This window comes from Patagioenas fasciata, chromosome 1, assembly GCF_037038585.1.
Source record: "Patagioenas fasciata isolate bPatFas1 chromosome 1, bPatFas1.hap1, whole genome shotgun sequence".
In the NCBI taxonomy this organism is placed as follows: domain Eukaryota; kingdom Metazoa; phylum Chordata; class Aves; order Columbiformes; family Columbidae; genus Patagioenas; species Patagioenas fasciata.
The window spans coordinates 26617120-26632074 of NC_092520.1; the positions used below are offsets into that span (position 1 = coordinate 26617120).

At 35.0% G+C, this 14955-nt stretch overlaps 1 protein-coding gene across 14 annotated transcripts in view; it reads left to right on the top strand.

Annotated features, from left to right (window-relative positions):
- Positions 1-14955, top strand: part of NBEA (neurobeachin) — a 480010-nt gene that overhangs the window by 193862 nt on the left and 271193 nt on the right. For 13 of the 14 annotated variants that reach the window (XM_071804835.1, XM_071804807.1, XM_071804804.1 and 10 more), the window contains 3 exons: positions 1128-1282; positions 5110-5236; positions 8385-8512. In XM_071804835.1, coding sequence (XP_071660936.1) covers positions 1128-1282; positions 5110-5236; positions 8385-8512 — 410 coding nt within the window. The remainder of the gene's footprint in view (positions 1-1127; positions 1283-5109; positions 5237-8384; positions 8513-14955) is intronic. The other variant, XM_071804811.1, reaches the window with a different exon arrangement.

Here is a 14955-nt window from a genome sequence, read left to right on the forward strand (position 1 = left end):
GTCCAAACTCATCTTCTCCAATGAGAAATGGAAGGACATAGAAAACCATCAATATGCCTAGAATTACCTTTCTAATAGTATATGCTTCAGGCTAGTGGTAAAACTGTTGTTCAAAATGCAAACACATCAACTGGCAGTGTTACCCCTCTAAAAAAAGTGAGAAAAAAATTGCTTATGGATTGTTTTGTACACTGTCGTCACAGAAGAGGAGATCACAAAAAATAACACTTGTATATAATTCTCACAATGGCATCATCGATACAATTTGCATCACCAGTCTTTAAAATTTGGGGAGAATGAGAATTTAGACATATATTAATAAAATGCATTACTGTGAAATATTGTTCCACACATTTTCATCCAGCATGTGCCATCATATTTACACAGAAGTGTAACAAAATAATTATCAGAAGAACTAGTAGAGCAAGATGTGGCCTTATTACCCTAATTAGTTGCATTTTCTTGCTCTTTTATTTAATCACAATGATTAAGGAAAAGTATATCTGCTTAACCAGAAAATGTGTGTATGATGATGAAAATATATTTTTTTAACATTTACAAATCAGGTTTGTTCTTCACTCAAGTTTTCTGCTGAAACAGGGTTTTTTTAGGGTCAGTTTCATAGAGATAAATGGAAATATTAAATGGAAAAATGTAAATATAGTTGTCTGCATTATAACAGCTGTTCAGTGTTCAAAAAATAGTAATTGAATATCTCTAGTATTTTCCTTTTCCTTCCCTTTTAACATGTACAGCTAGTCTTTGAGCTTTGGGGTTTTAAAAAAAGAGTGGCCTAAGATTAAGTGAGAATGTGCTTGTTTGAACACAGTGTTGTCTCTGCGTAACTGATTTATGTCAGAATTTTTGTATGAAAGCCCTGTTTTCTTCTTAAGAGCCTCAAATTCTCAAGATTGCTTTTTAAATCTTATTTTTAAATGGACATGTTATTAATATTGCAAAAGCAAATATTTACTATGTTGCATTTTAGGTATTCAACTTACATCATGTGCTGCTGATTTAAACAAGTATGAAAGTTTGCCACAAGGAAACAAAAATTCCACAACAAACAAAAATTCTTGCTGACTCTTTGGTGCACTTTTGCTAATCTGCCATTTCTTTTTCCACAGGAGCGTGGTTGTACCAGTAAAGAAACCCCCTCCAGGTAGCCTGGCCGTGACCACAGTTGGAGCTGCCACAGCTGGGAGCGGACTGCCGCCGGGTGGTACACCTAATATATTTGCTGCAACAGGAGCTACACCAAAAAGTATGATTAATACAACAGGTATTGTCCTTAAATATTTTTGTGACCCTCATTTTTTCTTGTTTTTCTTTTTTGTTTTGTTACTTTCAGTGATGTTTTGTTTTTTAATCATCCTTTTTGTTACTGATTGTGTACTTCTAAAATAAAAATCTGAAAAGACTAAATTTTGGGCTTTATTAGAGGCTGTTTTGTGTGGTGTTGTTTTTTTTTTTCTTGGAGTATGATTATAATCTTTGATAGTTCACATTACAATTGCACAGCCTTAAATAAGTGAATAAATAGCCTTAATACTGTTTTAGAAACATAGTTTAGAACTGAAATGAGCTAACTTCTCCAGTCCTCTACAGGAGAGGATGTATATGATGTATGCTGATTAATCCCTCCTTATGTGTCAGAGAAAGTAAAGACAACTAGCTACTTAGTAATTATATCATAGATTGTGGAGGGTTTATATTTTGTGCAATTACTCTTTGTCAATGAAAATTATGCTATAATTTTTGGAAGGTTTTTCAGTAAGAACCTACCTGATTTAACTATGGTCAAATCTTAGTAGTAGTTGTTTATTGTGGCCTATAGAAGAAGAACGAGACTCTTTTATAAAATCATTTATAATAGTGATAATGGGATTTTCTATGACGAAGGAGCCTGTTGACCATGGAGAAATGAATCCTTACTGAGAGCAACTGATGTTTACTTAAACTCCTTTGAAATGTCTGGCTCTGATCTGTTTTCTTTCTAAACTAAGCAAAAGCACTTGAGAGAAGAGCTCTCTTCAAGGATATCACAACTTCAGTCAAGGGTTGAGAAAGTGAAAATCTCCTGGGGGTTGCAGAAAATGGAGAGGGAAACTTTTGGCATCCTTCTGCTTCATGGAATAGTATGAAGACACACTCATTTTTTTTTTCTTTCCTTTTGCAGATTACCTTTAATACCTGGTAATAGAACTTTGATTTTTCTAAGGATAAAAAACCAAAAAAATATCTTAAAATCTAATTATCCTGAGGCAGATGGGAGGAAGGAATGCTCTGAATAATGCTATCACTTCTATGAACAGTTCCATTTGTATAGCCACTTCTGTTAATCTTGAACGGATTTCCTTTTAGGTACTCTTATGTCATGCAAAAAGTATCCTACATTGGAAACCTTGTTTTCCAAATGGTGCTGAATAGTGTAAGCTTTTCAGTCTTTTCACTGATTAAAGATCTGAGCTGTTTTTGCTGGAATGTAGTAGCTCTTCTTTGTAAGTAATTGCATTTAAAAATCAGTCATTTCCCTGATACTGTTCTTAGTAGAGGACAGTATTGCAGATACCATGGTACATTCACTGTGGCTGGGTTTTTTTGTTAGATCTTACAGCTTCTTTTTCTTTTTTGTCTCTTAGCTTGATAAAAGGAAAAGTATTGATTCAATGGAATTTCAGAAAGTATCAGGTTTAATTAGAACTACATGTGTACTGAACTTCTTTAGTGGTTGTATTTGGTAAAGCCTTTTATGTCTGAATTAATCAGAATTAACGAGCTTTATTGGCGAATTCTCTTAAGAAATAGTTTGAAAGCTCCTTCCCCTCCAACCTTTTTTTAAATATGAATTATTATCTCAACATTTTAGAAATGCTAAACACATTAATGACAGAAAAAAAAAGTAGTATCACAATGAAAACATAAATATCTATGAGATTAAAATGCTTATTTTGACATTTTTAATTAAGCTATGCCTATGGTAGCTAAAGCAGTGATCACATATATCAGATTTTGAGATATATACAGGAAATATCCAGATACTTTCTGGTTTATGTACTTGTAGTCTGTGAAATTATCTATGTTATTAATGATTTTAAAGTAGCATATAGGATTTCATTTCAAACAGTACTTTTTTTTCTTATGGTAAAAAAGAAACAGTATACAATTTTTTAGAAACACTAGATGTCCCCCCAAACCTTCTATTTACAGTTGGTTTTATACTATGTCATAGTTACTCTAGAAATACAGTTATATTTTTGAGGTAAATTCTGTGCTGAACTTGTGCAAAAGGTGTTTTTTCAGTTATTCATGGATTGCAATCACTGTTTACATTCCATCTGCCATTGCTGTTATAGTCAATGTCCCTGTCATGATGTAATTTGATGTGTGTAACTGAAGTCCTTGTAGTGCTTTGAATGTATCTTTTGGGAGGTAGATTCTCTTCCTTTGTCTCTTTATGTAAGAAACTGGGTTTCTAGCTTTTAGATTGGATTTATGTAATTCATATCCTGATTCTCACTTCTATGTTAATTCAGTAGTTCTAGGTCTGTTTGACCTTCTCTTCTAGGAGCCTAACTGGTTAAACAAGTTAGCAACTGCATTGTTAAACAACAACCTTAATTAAGAAGATTTGACTTTGGAAGGAAAAGGGAAGAAGCAATAACAATATGTGCTACCTATGTATATATTACTATAAATATGTAGATAATATAGATCTATAATATTAATATATATATATATACACACATGCACACATGTACACATACATATGAAACCTTTATCTTTTTTAAGCTACCCTATTCCCAGCTAAATTGCTGTGATTCCTAGTCTGGGAGAGACAGCCTACCTTATATTTTTGTGCTTACTTCTCAGTACATTTGGGCACGTTTACAATTTCTATTTAGTCCAAGTCAGAACCTACAGTGTAAGCCACAATCCACCTCCCACTCACATTATTAAACAGCAGACTTAATCAGTTCCTAGTCTAATTCCTGAGCCTCACCAGCTACTCTACTATCAACAAACCCAGCAAATCCTGCTGCATTTTGATACTGTTTTGGATGTCAAAATTCTGGTTTTTATCTGAATTCTTTTATCTTTAAAAATCACAATGAATCTCGAAAGTGGGGTTCGCCAGCCCTCGTTGGTAACTTGGATAGACCCTGTTGCCCGTGGCCCTGGTCTCCAGCAGCGTTGCAGGCCCTCAGGCTTTGCGCTCCAGCTCCAAGGCTGTTGGTCGCTCCCTCTCCTGCCCTGACGTGTTGCACAGGGTCTGTGCGGCGGAAAAGGGAGAGCATTTATCACAGTGATCTCGCTACTGTTCATGGCCACGCTGAGCCTTTGCTGGTTTGCTTCAGAGAGGCTGAACTCACAGTGCCGTTTCAGCAAACATGATAGATTGGCATTTAGAGTCTAAGTTTAGCCCTTAGCTCTGACCCAGATCACATAAAGTATAAATGTGTGCTCTGTCTGCATCTCTTCTCTCGGCAGCTGTTCACAACCCATTGAAATGATACCCCTACTGCCCTCCCTACTTTTAAGACCTTAAAATTCTCCTTGAGTCTAGGAAGGAAAGAAAAAATATAAAATTAGTTTTAATACCCCTCAGACACTAGTTTTCTCCATTACTTCCTGAAGGAATACACATTTTCTATCTTCTCTGTCATTTTTTTAGTTCTCATTTTATTTTCTGTCAGTAATAGAACTGGGCAGCCAAGAAGTGTGTGCATATATGTATTTAAAAAAAATAGTTTAACTTCTATTCTCCACTCAACCTCATCTTAAATATACCTTTGTTTTAGAAAGATCTTGCTTTACAGGATGATGTAAAAATGTTTTCATCTTTGGAATATAATTTGGGAATAATGAAAATGAGGTAAGGATTTGTTTTGCCTGATTTTCAATAGCTTTTTAAGCTTACTATTGTTATACTAGCAACATAAGGAATTAATTTATATGATAATCATATTGAATGGTTTTAATTGTTTTAGAATAAATAACATTATTTCCTTATTTAAAAGTAGATGACTAAGACAAGGACTATATTAAAAATCTCTAAAACTTATGTTTCTTCAGGCTGAATTAAGATCTTTATTTTTGGGGGGACAGGTGCGGTAGACTCAGGATCTTCTTCTTCCTCTTCGTCATCCAGCTTTGTGAATGGTGCTACCAGCAAAAATCTCCCAGCTGTCCAAACTGTTGCTCCAATGCCAGAGGATTCAGCTGAAAATATGAGGTACACAAGTTCTATCCTTTAACATTAATTATAATTTCTCCTCCCACAACAACTTCAGATATACAAAATACTACAAAAAGAAAAAAAATATATAAATATATTTTAGCTCATTTAATAGGCATTGTAGTTATTGATGTAGTACAATATGTATTTGTATACCTTTTTGGTACTGAAAATGGGTATACTAAAACAATACTTCGCTGAAAAGTCTAACTTCTAAGAACTATGCCAGACACTGAAATTACATTAAAAGTAATTTTTTAGTTCTCTGGCTTTTTACATTGCTCAATAATTATAATAAGAATTAGAACGCAAGCACAACTTAGCAATGGAGCACTAGCAAGTGGAGAAGCACAAGCTCTTCCAAGCAAACAAAAGCCCTATTTAAATGGGAGAGTACAAAACCAGCTCTGAGTTGGTGTTGCAAGAAACACAGACCACGGGGTAGCTAATAGACCTCTTACACTGGCTGGCAGCCAGGAAAATGCCCCCTGAAATTCCTCTTAAATATCTTTGTAAAATAGGTCATTGTTTTGTAAAGGTGTTTGATTGTGCTGCAGCACACTTCAAAAATGAATTTTTTACCTTTACAAGGTGCACATCTATCTGCCCTAAAAAGCTGATACAGGGTATAGGAGTTGTCAAGTGTCCCTTAGTTGGCCAGCCACTTTGATGTGCGGTTTTAAGATTGGAGTGGTGACAGCAACCAAGGTAGCCGTTCCTGAGTTTCCAAGCTCATGAACAAAAGAATTTAATTCAATTCCCTAGTGAACTAGAGAGGAAATAAACTTAAATCAAGGGCCCTGGGTAATCTGGAAAAAAAAAAAAAAAAAAAAAAAAAAAAAATTGTGCTTCAGTGATTTAACATGCAGAGCAAAAAACGCTTTTTTTTTGCTGGTCCTATCTGAAGTGTCAGGGGAGTGGTGCAGGTAGAGTCACAGCAATGGGTGCAGGCCCAGGCTGAAAGCGTGAGGACTATTGGCTCCGCTCCAAAAAGGTGCAAATGATCAAGGAGAAAATGACTAGCTACATCAGTCTCCACAGGGAGTTCCCCGATGGTTGCATGATGTGTTAGAAGGTATAATAGACGTTAGAAACAGCTGTAGAATCAGATTGGTCTCTTCCCTCCTTTGCTCCTCTGTGCGTGTGTGTGTGTACAGGAAAGGCAGTAGATGGGCCACCTGCTTCCCTAAAACATATTTAGTGTCTCTGCATACGTATTTTTCTTAATTTTGCTTGTTCTTTTGGAAATTGAAGAACCAGAACTTCAGTCAGTTTTCAACATGTAAATGCACCAGAGATTTATGTAAAAAAATTATGTAAAAAAGATTTTTTTCTCCATCTACATATTAATTTCTGTCCTTTGATATGCATTTTTAAACAGTGCTAAACTTTGATCTCATGTTTTCACAGAATGGTATTCCCAGTTGCCCATTAACAGATCCATAATACACAAGATCTATCAGCTATCCACTTGATAACAAGGTGTTTGTTCATAGCTCATCCAAAATGTTGATTAATAGCACATGCACACCTCCCATATTACTTGATTCTTAGAAAAAATTGATCTTAATTTAAACAATTTTGAGCTTGAATTTTTTTCAATTGTATATAAATTTTTCAGCGTTAAATGAACTCTAAAATTAAGCCTTTTAAACGAATTTACAGTGAGAGCATATTTTAAAACATGGTTTAGATAAGTTTGGATTAATCTAGTAGGCTTTCACCTCTAGCAGCAAAAGCTTGGGGTAGATTCATGTTGCAAATTATAAACTCTAATCTAATCATATTTCAAATACAGTCAATAGAGGCTTTAGCATAGTGAAATTTGTTTCAATTCATCATCTTAAATAAAGGCTGGTCATATGAATCTCTCCTTTAGAATACTAGAATGTAAGTATCTGAATTTGAAATTGCAAAGCAGTACATTGAAAGAAAATAAGTTATAGGAATCCAGTAAAATAATTTCAGGCTAATGAAGGAAAACTTGCAATGTGTTTATTATGTCAACTTTCCTTTTAAATGTAGGGATCTTCATGTGATCTGAATTAAAAAGTCCACATGTATTTATAGATAGCAGGTACAACATAAAATTTAAATGTCAGTGTTCATTCTCTTAGATCATGTGAATAAATGTAACTTCTTCCTATAACTGTGCTTTAAAATACCAATAAAATTTTAGTACCGTAATTCAAGCACAAAGAAAACCCCTTCAGCCACCTATAGCCTGGAAAAGAACAGCAAATATTCTCAGTAGACCAGAATATGTACATAATTTAATTTCTATTTTTAAGTTATATTTCACTTCTTTGAGATAACGAAGCAGGTTTTTAGTCTTGGCATAAGACTTTCAGAACATTATACCCTGTCAGGTTTTGAAAGGGAAGAATGTCTCCTAAAGGGTACAATCCTTAGTGTACTGCTGATTCGTGTCCTTGTATTTGTATTTTTGCTAGGTTTATATCCTTAGACAAAGGAATATCATTACTGGTATTTAAAAAGCAAACAGGAGTCACAACACTACTTCTTATTGTACAAGTAGAAATTAAGGAACAATTCATGCTTCAAAGACTGTATAGTCTCAGGAGGCAGAGAAGTATAAATGCTAAAGCAAAGTGATCTGCCTGGGATCATGTTCCCTCAGGGTTGAAGAATATTGATTTTCTTCATACCTGTGCTAGAACACTTCCTCATGCACTCCCTTATCCAGGATTGTAGTAACAGATGTTTTTATTTGCAAACTCCAACAAAAAGCAAGTATGAGTGCCTTGGGTGAATAAGAACTTCTCTTTTCAAGCTTTCAAATTTATATAAAATGATGGGATGTGCATAAGCTGAGATAGATGAAACGGACTTACACTTGAATATCTGGCATTTTTCTTATCAAGTTCAAATATTAGAACAAAACTTTTACTGGTTTTGGAGTATTCTGTAAATGCTGTAGAATTTATGACACTGCCACACTGCTGACTCTGACATGACATTTGCGTTTACTGAAAGCCATTTAAACACTGTAAAGTTTAATCAAATTACAGTCATCCTTTTTTCTACAGAAGCTTACAGCAACTTTTAAAAACAAGTATGATTTGACATAATTTAATTTTTGTTATTAAGTGTTCTTCCAAACATGGTCTCTGTTTTTTCACAGTATCACTGCAAAGCTTGAAAGAGCTCTAGAAAAGGTGGCCCCTCTACTGAGAGAAATTTTTGTTGACTTTGCCCCTTTCTTATCCCGAACACTGTTGGGCAGTCATGGGCAAGAGCTGCTGATTGAAGGTATGATTTCTGTTACGAAATTATATTGTTTTAGCTATTAGTCATTTGATATGAACAATGTTTTGTTTTCATAAGACTTTATCTAAATATTTTTGATAAATAATCAATTGTAAATATGCTGTGATTTTGCTTCCTTGCCTTTAACTTTGTTTGAAGAATATAACACTGATAGCTTTTGTCCCCCTTTTTTTCCCCTGAGATAGTGTACGAATATACATCTTATCATCTTGGAACGCAAAAACCTCTCTACAATTTCTGTTTTCTTCCTCAGAACAGTTATATCAGTATAAGTCTTTCATCCTGACTTAGCAAAACTATTGAAAAATATAACTTAAAAGTGTAGTCAAAGAAAGTAAATTAAAGACTGCTCCAACTTTATTGATATATTCATCTAGATTTGGTAGGGACACTATTTGCTCAGGTCTGTCAGTTGGATTTGTATGGGCAGATAAAACAGTTTTCCTAAAGGGGAATAAAAAGTGGTGATATTTAAAGAAAAATACCCTTGAACACTTTCAATTATTTTTATGGGGTTTTATGCATCGTCTTTACTACTTCATAGTCTCAAAATTTGGGGAAAATAATGAAACCTTTTAAGTGAGGCAGTGAGTAATGCAGAAATTATGCAGAATGTGCTAAGCTTGTGCAGAAAATAATGCAGATAAAATAGTGATGAAGGAATTTGCATGAACATGCATTGATGCCCAGTTGTATATCCAGAGGAACATATCTTTTTCCTTTCAGAATTGTTCTTACACACAGTATTGCTGCTTAATGAGAGGTTTATGGTTGGACTCAATGATCTCAAAGGTCTTTTCCAACCTAAACAATTCTATGATTCTACAATTGTATAAAAGATTCTAATTACAGCAAAGCTTATAACATGTGAAAGTCTACATAGAGAAAACACAGCTTTGTGTTCAGATTCCAAAACTCCTGTTATATATGTGTTTTATCTAAATATTATTGTACATTCTTTCTATGGTCTCAGTTATTATATCCCACAACGTTGGCCCTCTTTTGTTCTTAATGCTAGAAATATTTGCACCTTGTAACTGAAATCTACTAAATAACCTTTTCCTTTTTTGTCTAATTATTGTTTAATATTATTATTGTTTAATAGTACCAAGGAATGGTGTAGAAGCTTAGTGATTCTCAAAAACTTCAGGCTTTTTATACTGTTTATTTTACAGCTATGAGTAAGTTGCAGTTCCCATTTAATGATACCTGAAGTTAATGGTCTGAGATGCTTATTGAGAACATTGAGATGGCTGTAAGATATGTAATGGATTCCATTCTTAAATCCCTTATTTCAGCATAGTTGATTGTTACATTTGTAGCAGCATTATCCTTTTTTTTTGTTTGACAATTGATTAATTGGACTGTGCTTTTTATACCGTACAAGTAAAATTGTCTTGGTTTCATCTAAGCTCTTTTATAGATTAAAAAAATTATTTACTGACGCTGTCTGACTTTGCCTTTTGGTCGCATTCATGATGTGAGCATGACTCCAGTAATTCCCAGCATATGATAAAGAGTGTGAAGCCACAGGAACATAACTACTGTATGTCCATATGAGTTTATCTCATTGCCTGTCCAGAAACATGGTTTTATTGGCTGTAGGATTCTTCTGATACCCATCTGGATGGATGTTCCAAATTTCGTCCCATCTATGACTCAGTGATCCACTTCAGTCTCAGGAATCATTGTATGTGAACCAAACACTGAGTTCCAAAATAAGTACTGTCCTTCCCATCATGTTTCCTTAACGTTATGTCTAGTCTTCTCTTCAATTGCTGTCTAGTTCCTGATTTCCAAGAACTAGTCCTTTCTTCCCAATATATTGAAATAGTAATCTGTAAACAAAACAATCCAAACACAGCTTATATTTTTACATTGTGTGCCTCAGGACTTGAATTTCTGTTTGCTCCCTCTAAAATAGTTGGCCATTTTTTCTTTTTAACAGACAACTCATCTGCTTTTACAGTCATTGTGTACTTCTCATCCTTTCTTCAATGCCTGTGTGAGACTTTTGATCTCAACTAAACTGAATCCTTGCCTAGTTGAGTTCCCTTTAAAAGGGAATTCTAAATTTTCTCCTAGTCCATTACCTGATTTACTTTGATGAATTTCCTGTCATTGTTTATTGAAAGCCAATGCTGGTCCTTGAAGTGCTTGAAAGTGCTCTCCATATAATGACTCTGCAAAACAGGGTTTTAGTGGCATGGCTCAAGATATGTGAGTACATAGAGTTCCTGTGGGACTTTGTTAATATAAACTTGATTTCTACTGACAAGCAGTATTATAATTAGCTTGATAGTTTTATATGAAATAGTTTAATTTGTTGCTTTATCTGTAAAAGGTTTTAGTTGTAACAATTAAAAAGGAACAAATAAACTTTGTTTAATCAAGTCTGAAGGTCCTTTCTGTTTTTCAAATTGATGTCCACAAAAATCTCTGTTGTGTTCTATGAAGCATGTCCTTTTTCTTCTGATTATTCAAGCTTAAAACATAAAAATACCTTCCCTCCTCTTGCTGTCTTTCAAACCTCCATATGATATGAAGCCTTTCTCCTATCAGATTGTGCTGAAATCTGAATAACTAAAGGCATCCTTGATGGCATGTGCTTTTTTTCTGAAGCTCTTTCTAGTGCTTTTGGTCATGTGTGTGTGTAAGAATTAGTAGATAAAAAACTTGGACCACTCGTACTCAAAATTGTTAATTTTTCATGTTTGTTCATGTAAATTCCAAAATGTGACCAGTAGCAGAGGAGCTCTATCATTAGTGATCGAACACTGCAGAACATATTTATTGGTAAAACTCTTTGACTGTTTACTTACAGAAAAGGTACTCATTTTTGCCCCATTTTTCACAACCAGTTCTTTCTTCAAGGTATCTTACTATATTCTAAATATTTCAACTTCCCAGAATAAGTGTCCTCCATGATAGGTAAAATAAGAATCAATTTTTAGTCAAATAGTTTCAAACAAAGTGTACCAAAACCAGATCAGCACTGTTGTGGTTCATAACTGAGGTTCTTCCAATGCCTTCAAGAACAGAAGTTGCATAGGTTAAAATTTTCTGTATAGAATCTAATTGGAAACAAACATGCAATATGTCTAAGTCACATATTTAAGCTTAGCAATTCTCATTGTGGAGTTCCATTTAACACTTGCACAGATATGTTTTCACTAACTCTAGTTTCCATATGGTCTGTGAATGCCCTCCATCTAAAGTGCATTACAGTATTCTAGCTTTTAGGTGAAAATGTTACAGGCAAGTGTAATCTGATCTGTATCTGAAAGAAAAGTTATATCCTCTTTTTGTCAAGCACAGATGGGTGAAAGTATTTTCACCACAGCTATTCTTGGAGTATCCTGAACAGTTACAATATGTCCAAGATGGAAACATAGTCACACACAATGCTTTCCCTTCTCTTTAGTGGGATACCAAACAAATGTTACCAATGCTTTTCATTTTCCTGTATCTTTACATGGGTAGAAGGTCAGCCAGATAGCCCTTCTCCAAAAGAGCTCTTACGAATTCTTTGGCATATGTTTGATGTGCTTCTGACAAACGCACAATTCAAATCTGACGAAACAAACTTTTTCATGCCCATAGGAGCAGAATCTGTTTCTCCTCATTAACTCACCACATAGGTAAAGAATATTCAGCAGAAGTGGTGATGGATACATTTTGTATGATATTTGACAGGAGGCTTCTTGAAACAGTTGAAAAATTGGTCAAAATATTCCTTTGGAAAACACAGATAGAAGCTGGGTGCTGAATGAAGGTGGTGAGGCATGGAACTGGCTGCCTAGAGAAGCTGTGAGGCAGTGTCCACAGCTTTGGGGCTTTGAGCAACCTGGTCTAGTGAAAGGTGTCCCTGCCCATAGCAGGAGGATTGTACTAAATGATCATTAAGGGCCTTTCCAACCCAAACCATTTGAAGATTCTGTACTTTAGAAGCTCCCAAAGACCATGAGTGTGGTGTCTCTGTGGCATCTACCAATACTGGCACAGTTAGTTTCTGATTTCCTTGAGCAATGCTGAGTTTTGTATTAGGAAAAACAGGGCAAGCATTTTCCTAAGATGCTGTAGTAATCTGGAAATCCCTTATATTTTTTCAAGGAAAAAAATAAGAAAATAAAGAAAACAAAATCGCTTTTTTTGGTGCTTAACAGGGCCCTTGGCTTTCTCTTAAAAGCTTTTCAGAACCTTTGTGTTAGTGTTGTGCTCAGCAGCACAGATGCTATAAAGCAGAGAGATTGCATGCTCTTGCAGAACTTCATTTTCCTGTTCATATTGTTCTTTCATCCTTCTATCTCACCCTACCACATCCAACATCTTTTTGTTTGTGTGTCCAGGCATATTTTCTTTCAACTAATCAGAGTTCTGGTAGTTGCTTACCAGTCTGTAGCACAGCTTGTATCCAATGTTCTGAACAAAACAAATAAATGGGTAAATATTAGCAAGTAAAAGAGAAAGGGAATAAAAAAAAAAAAAAAAAAAAGTGTTACCATTTTACAATTTGCATTGAGTGGAATTAACATAGTGCTGGAATTTGTATAAGCCACTTTTTGATCCTACTTTGATATTTTTAACAGCCTATATTATCATGCAGAATTGTTCCTGACAAAGCTAACTGCTTAGATGGAGATATAAAAAATGAGAAGCAAAGGCATTCCACTGGAGAGATGTGTTGAATCATTTTGTGGAATAATCACAACTCAAGAAAAAGCCAGGTTTCAACACAGCCAAATACTGAGTCCAATCTCTAGGAACAAAGAATATAGACTGTAACTAGGGGGTAGAAGATGAGGGACAACACCACTCAAAGAATGTAGGGATTGTTACAATAACCAGTGTACTCTAGGCTCTCCTAGCTCAGTGCTGAGGCAACAAAGACTTGTCCAATACTTGGATACCTGGGAAGAATAGATGAGGAAGTGATTTCATTTCTGTGCACAGCTTCAGTAAAACTCCTACCATCTTTTTCTGTAGTCAGCACTTCAAGAATGCTTTGTCCAAATTGCAGAGGGAACAAAAGATCAGGGCACAAGAGTGATTGATAGACTGGAGATAAACTCCATGAAGTACAAGGTAAAGAGCTTGATTTGTTCAATGTACCAAAGAGAGAAGATAAAAGCAGTTCAATATTACAGGATGTCTTAGTCTTTCTACCAATAGAGTGCCTCACACAGGTAAATAACACTGGAAGACTTTACTAGGACTTACTATCAAGTATTGAGATCAATATTACTCATAGTCTTTATGACTGTTTTAAACATTCTTTCTAAATATAGTCTTCAATCCAGCTTCTTGGGAGGAAAAATGTCATGTATTTGCTGAATGGTTTTGGAGCTTTTTTGTGGCTTTGGAGTCTGTGAATCCCTGTTCCTTCTGTGCCATGCCCTGCCAGGAATGATAGTCTGCATTAACCTTAATTTGCTCTAATGTTACCATCACTGCATTTGTTCACATGGTCATGGACAGATGTACTTCAGTGTCAGCCAACTGCCTGCAGGGATCAGCAAAAAAGGGGTTTTCTTTGTTCTGCAGTTGACTGCATTTCAACTGCAGATGTAGTTGAGAATATATCAACTTCCCTTGAGTCATCAAAGATGGTAACTGTTCAAGTCACTGTATGAAATAAACCTTTCTTCTGATTTTTTTAATGTATTTGTGTGTGTGTGTATATTAAACCTATTTTTATTTTTATTTAAGAAGTTCTTTAATCATTACCTTAAAGCTCATTTTAGTATGAGACATATTCTCCTTTCTCTGCATAATGATATTTGTCTGTTCAGACGAGCCTCATATAAGGCTCATACTAGCCATAGTTTGGTCGTCAGATTTCAGAGAACCTTTGCCAGTCTATGTGTGCATAGTCATACATATAATTTAATGTGATTTTTTTTTCGAATAGAGACTTATGTGATCCCACTGGGTGAAGATGATCAGCCTTGTACTCTTTTGATAACTTTTTAATGTGTTGGCCAGTTTAATCCAGTTAAACAGAGAACACTTAAAAGATGCTATTTTTACACAATATTCACAAATATAACTATCTGTTTAAAGAAAAGATACTCTATAGTGGCTTGGCTGAGGCAGTAGTTACATGTGCATTTCTTAATCAGCTTCAATATTTCCTCTGCACTATCTTTTGAGGTATGCCATCATCATGTAGTGAATAGATGGAAAACTTAAAAGTAACTCAAAAAATCTCATCTGGTTTATTTGAACCTATGTAATGTACTGTGTCGGTGCAACACTGTGAGGAACAGGAACAGGACTAAGAGAGAGAGAGAGAGAAGTAGGAACTTGACCCTACTAGACATCAGACAATCCCTGTTAGAAATCAAGGTGAATGTTAAAAATGTTTCTGTGGGGAGAATGGCAGGGAGCAGTCAGGCTGGTGCCATTTACGGTGTGTGTCTCAC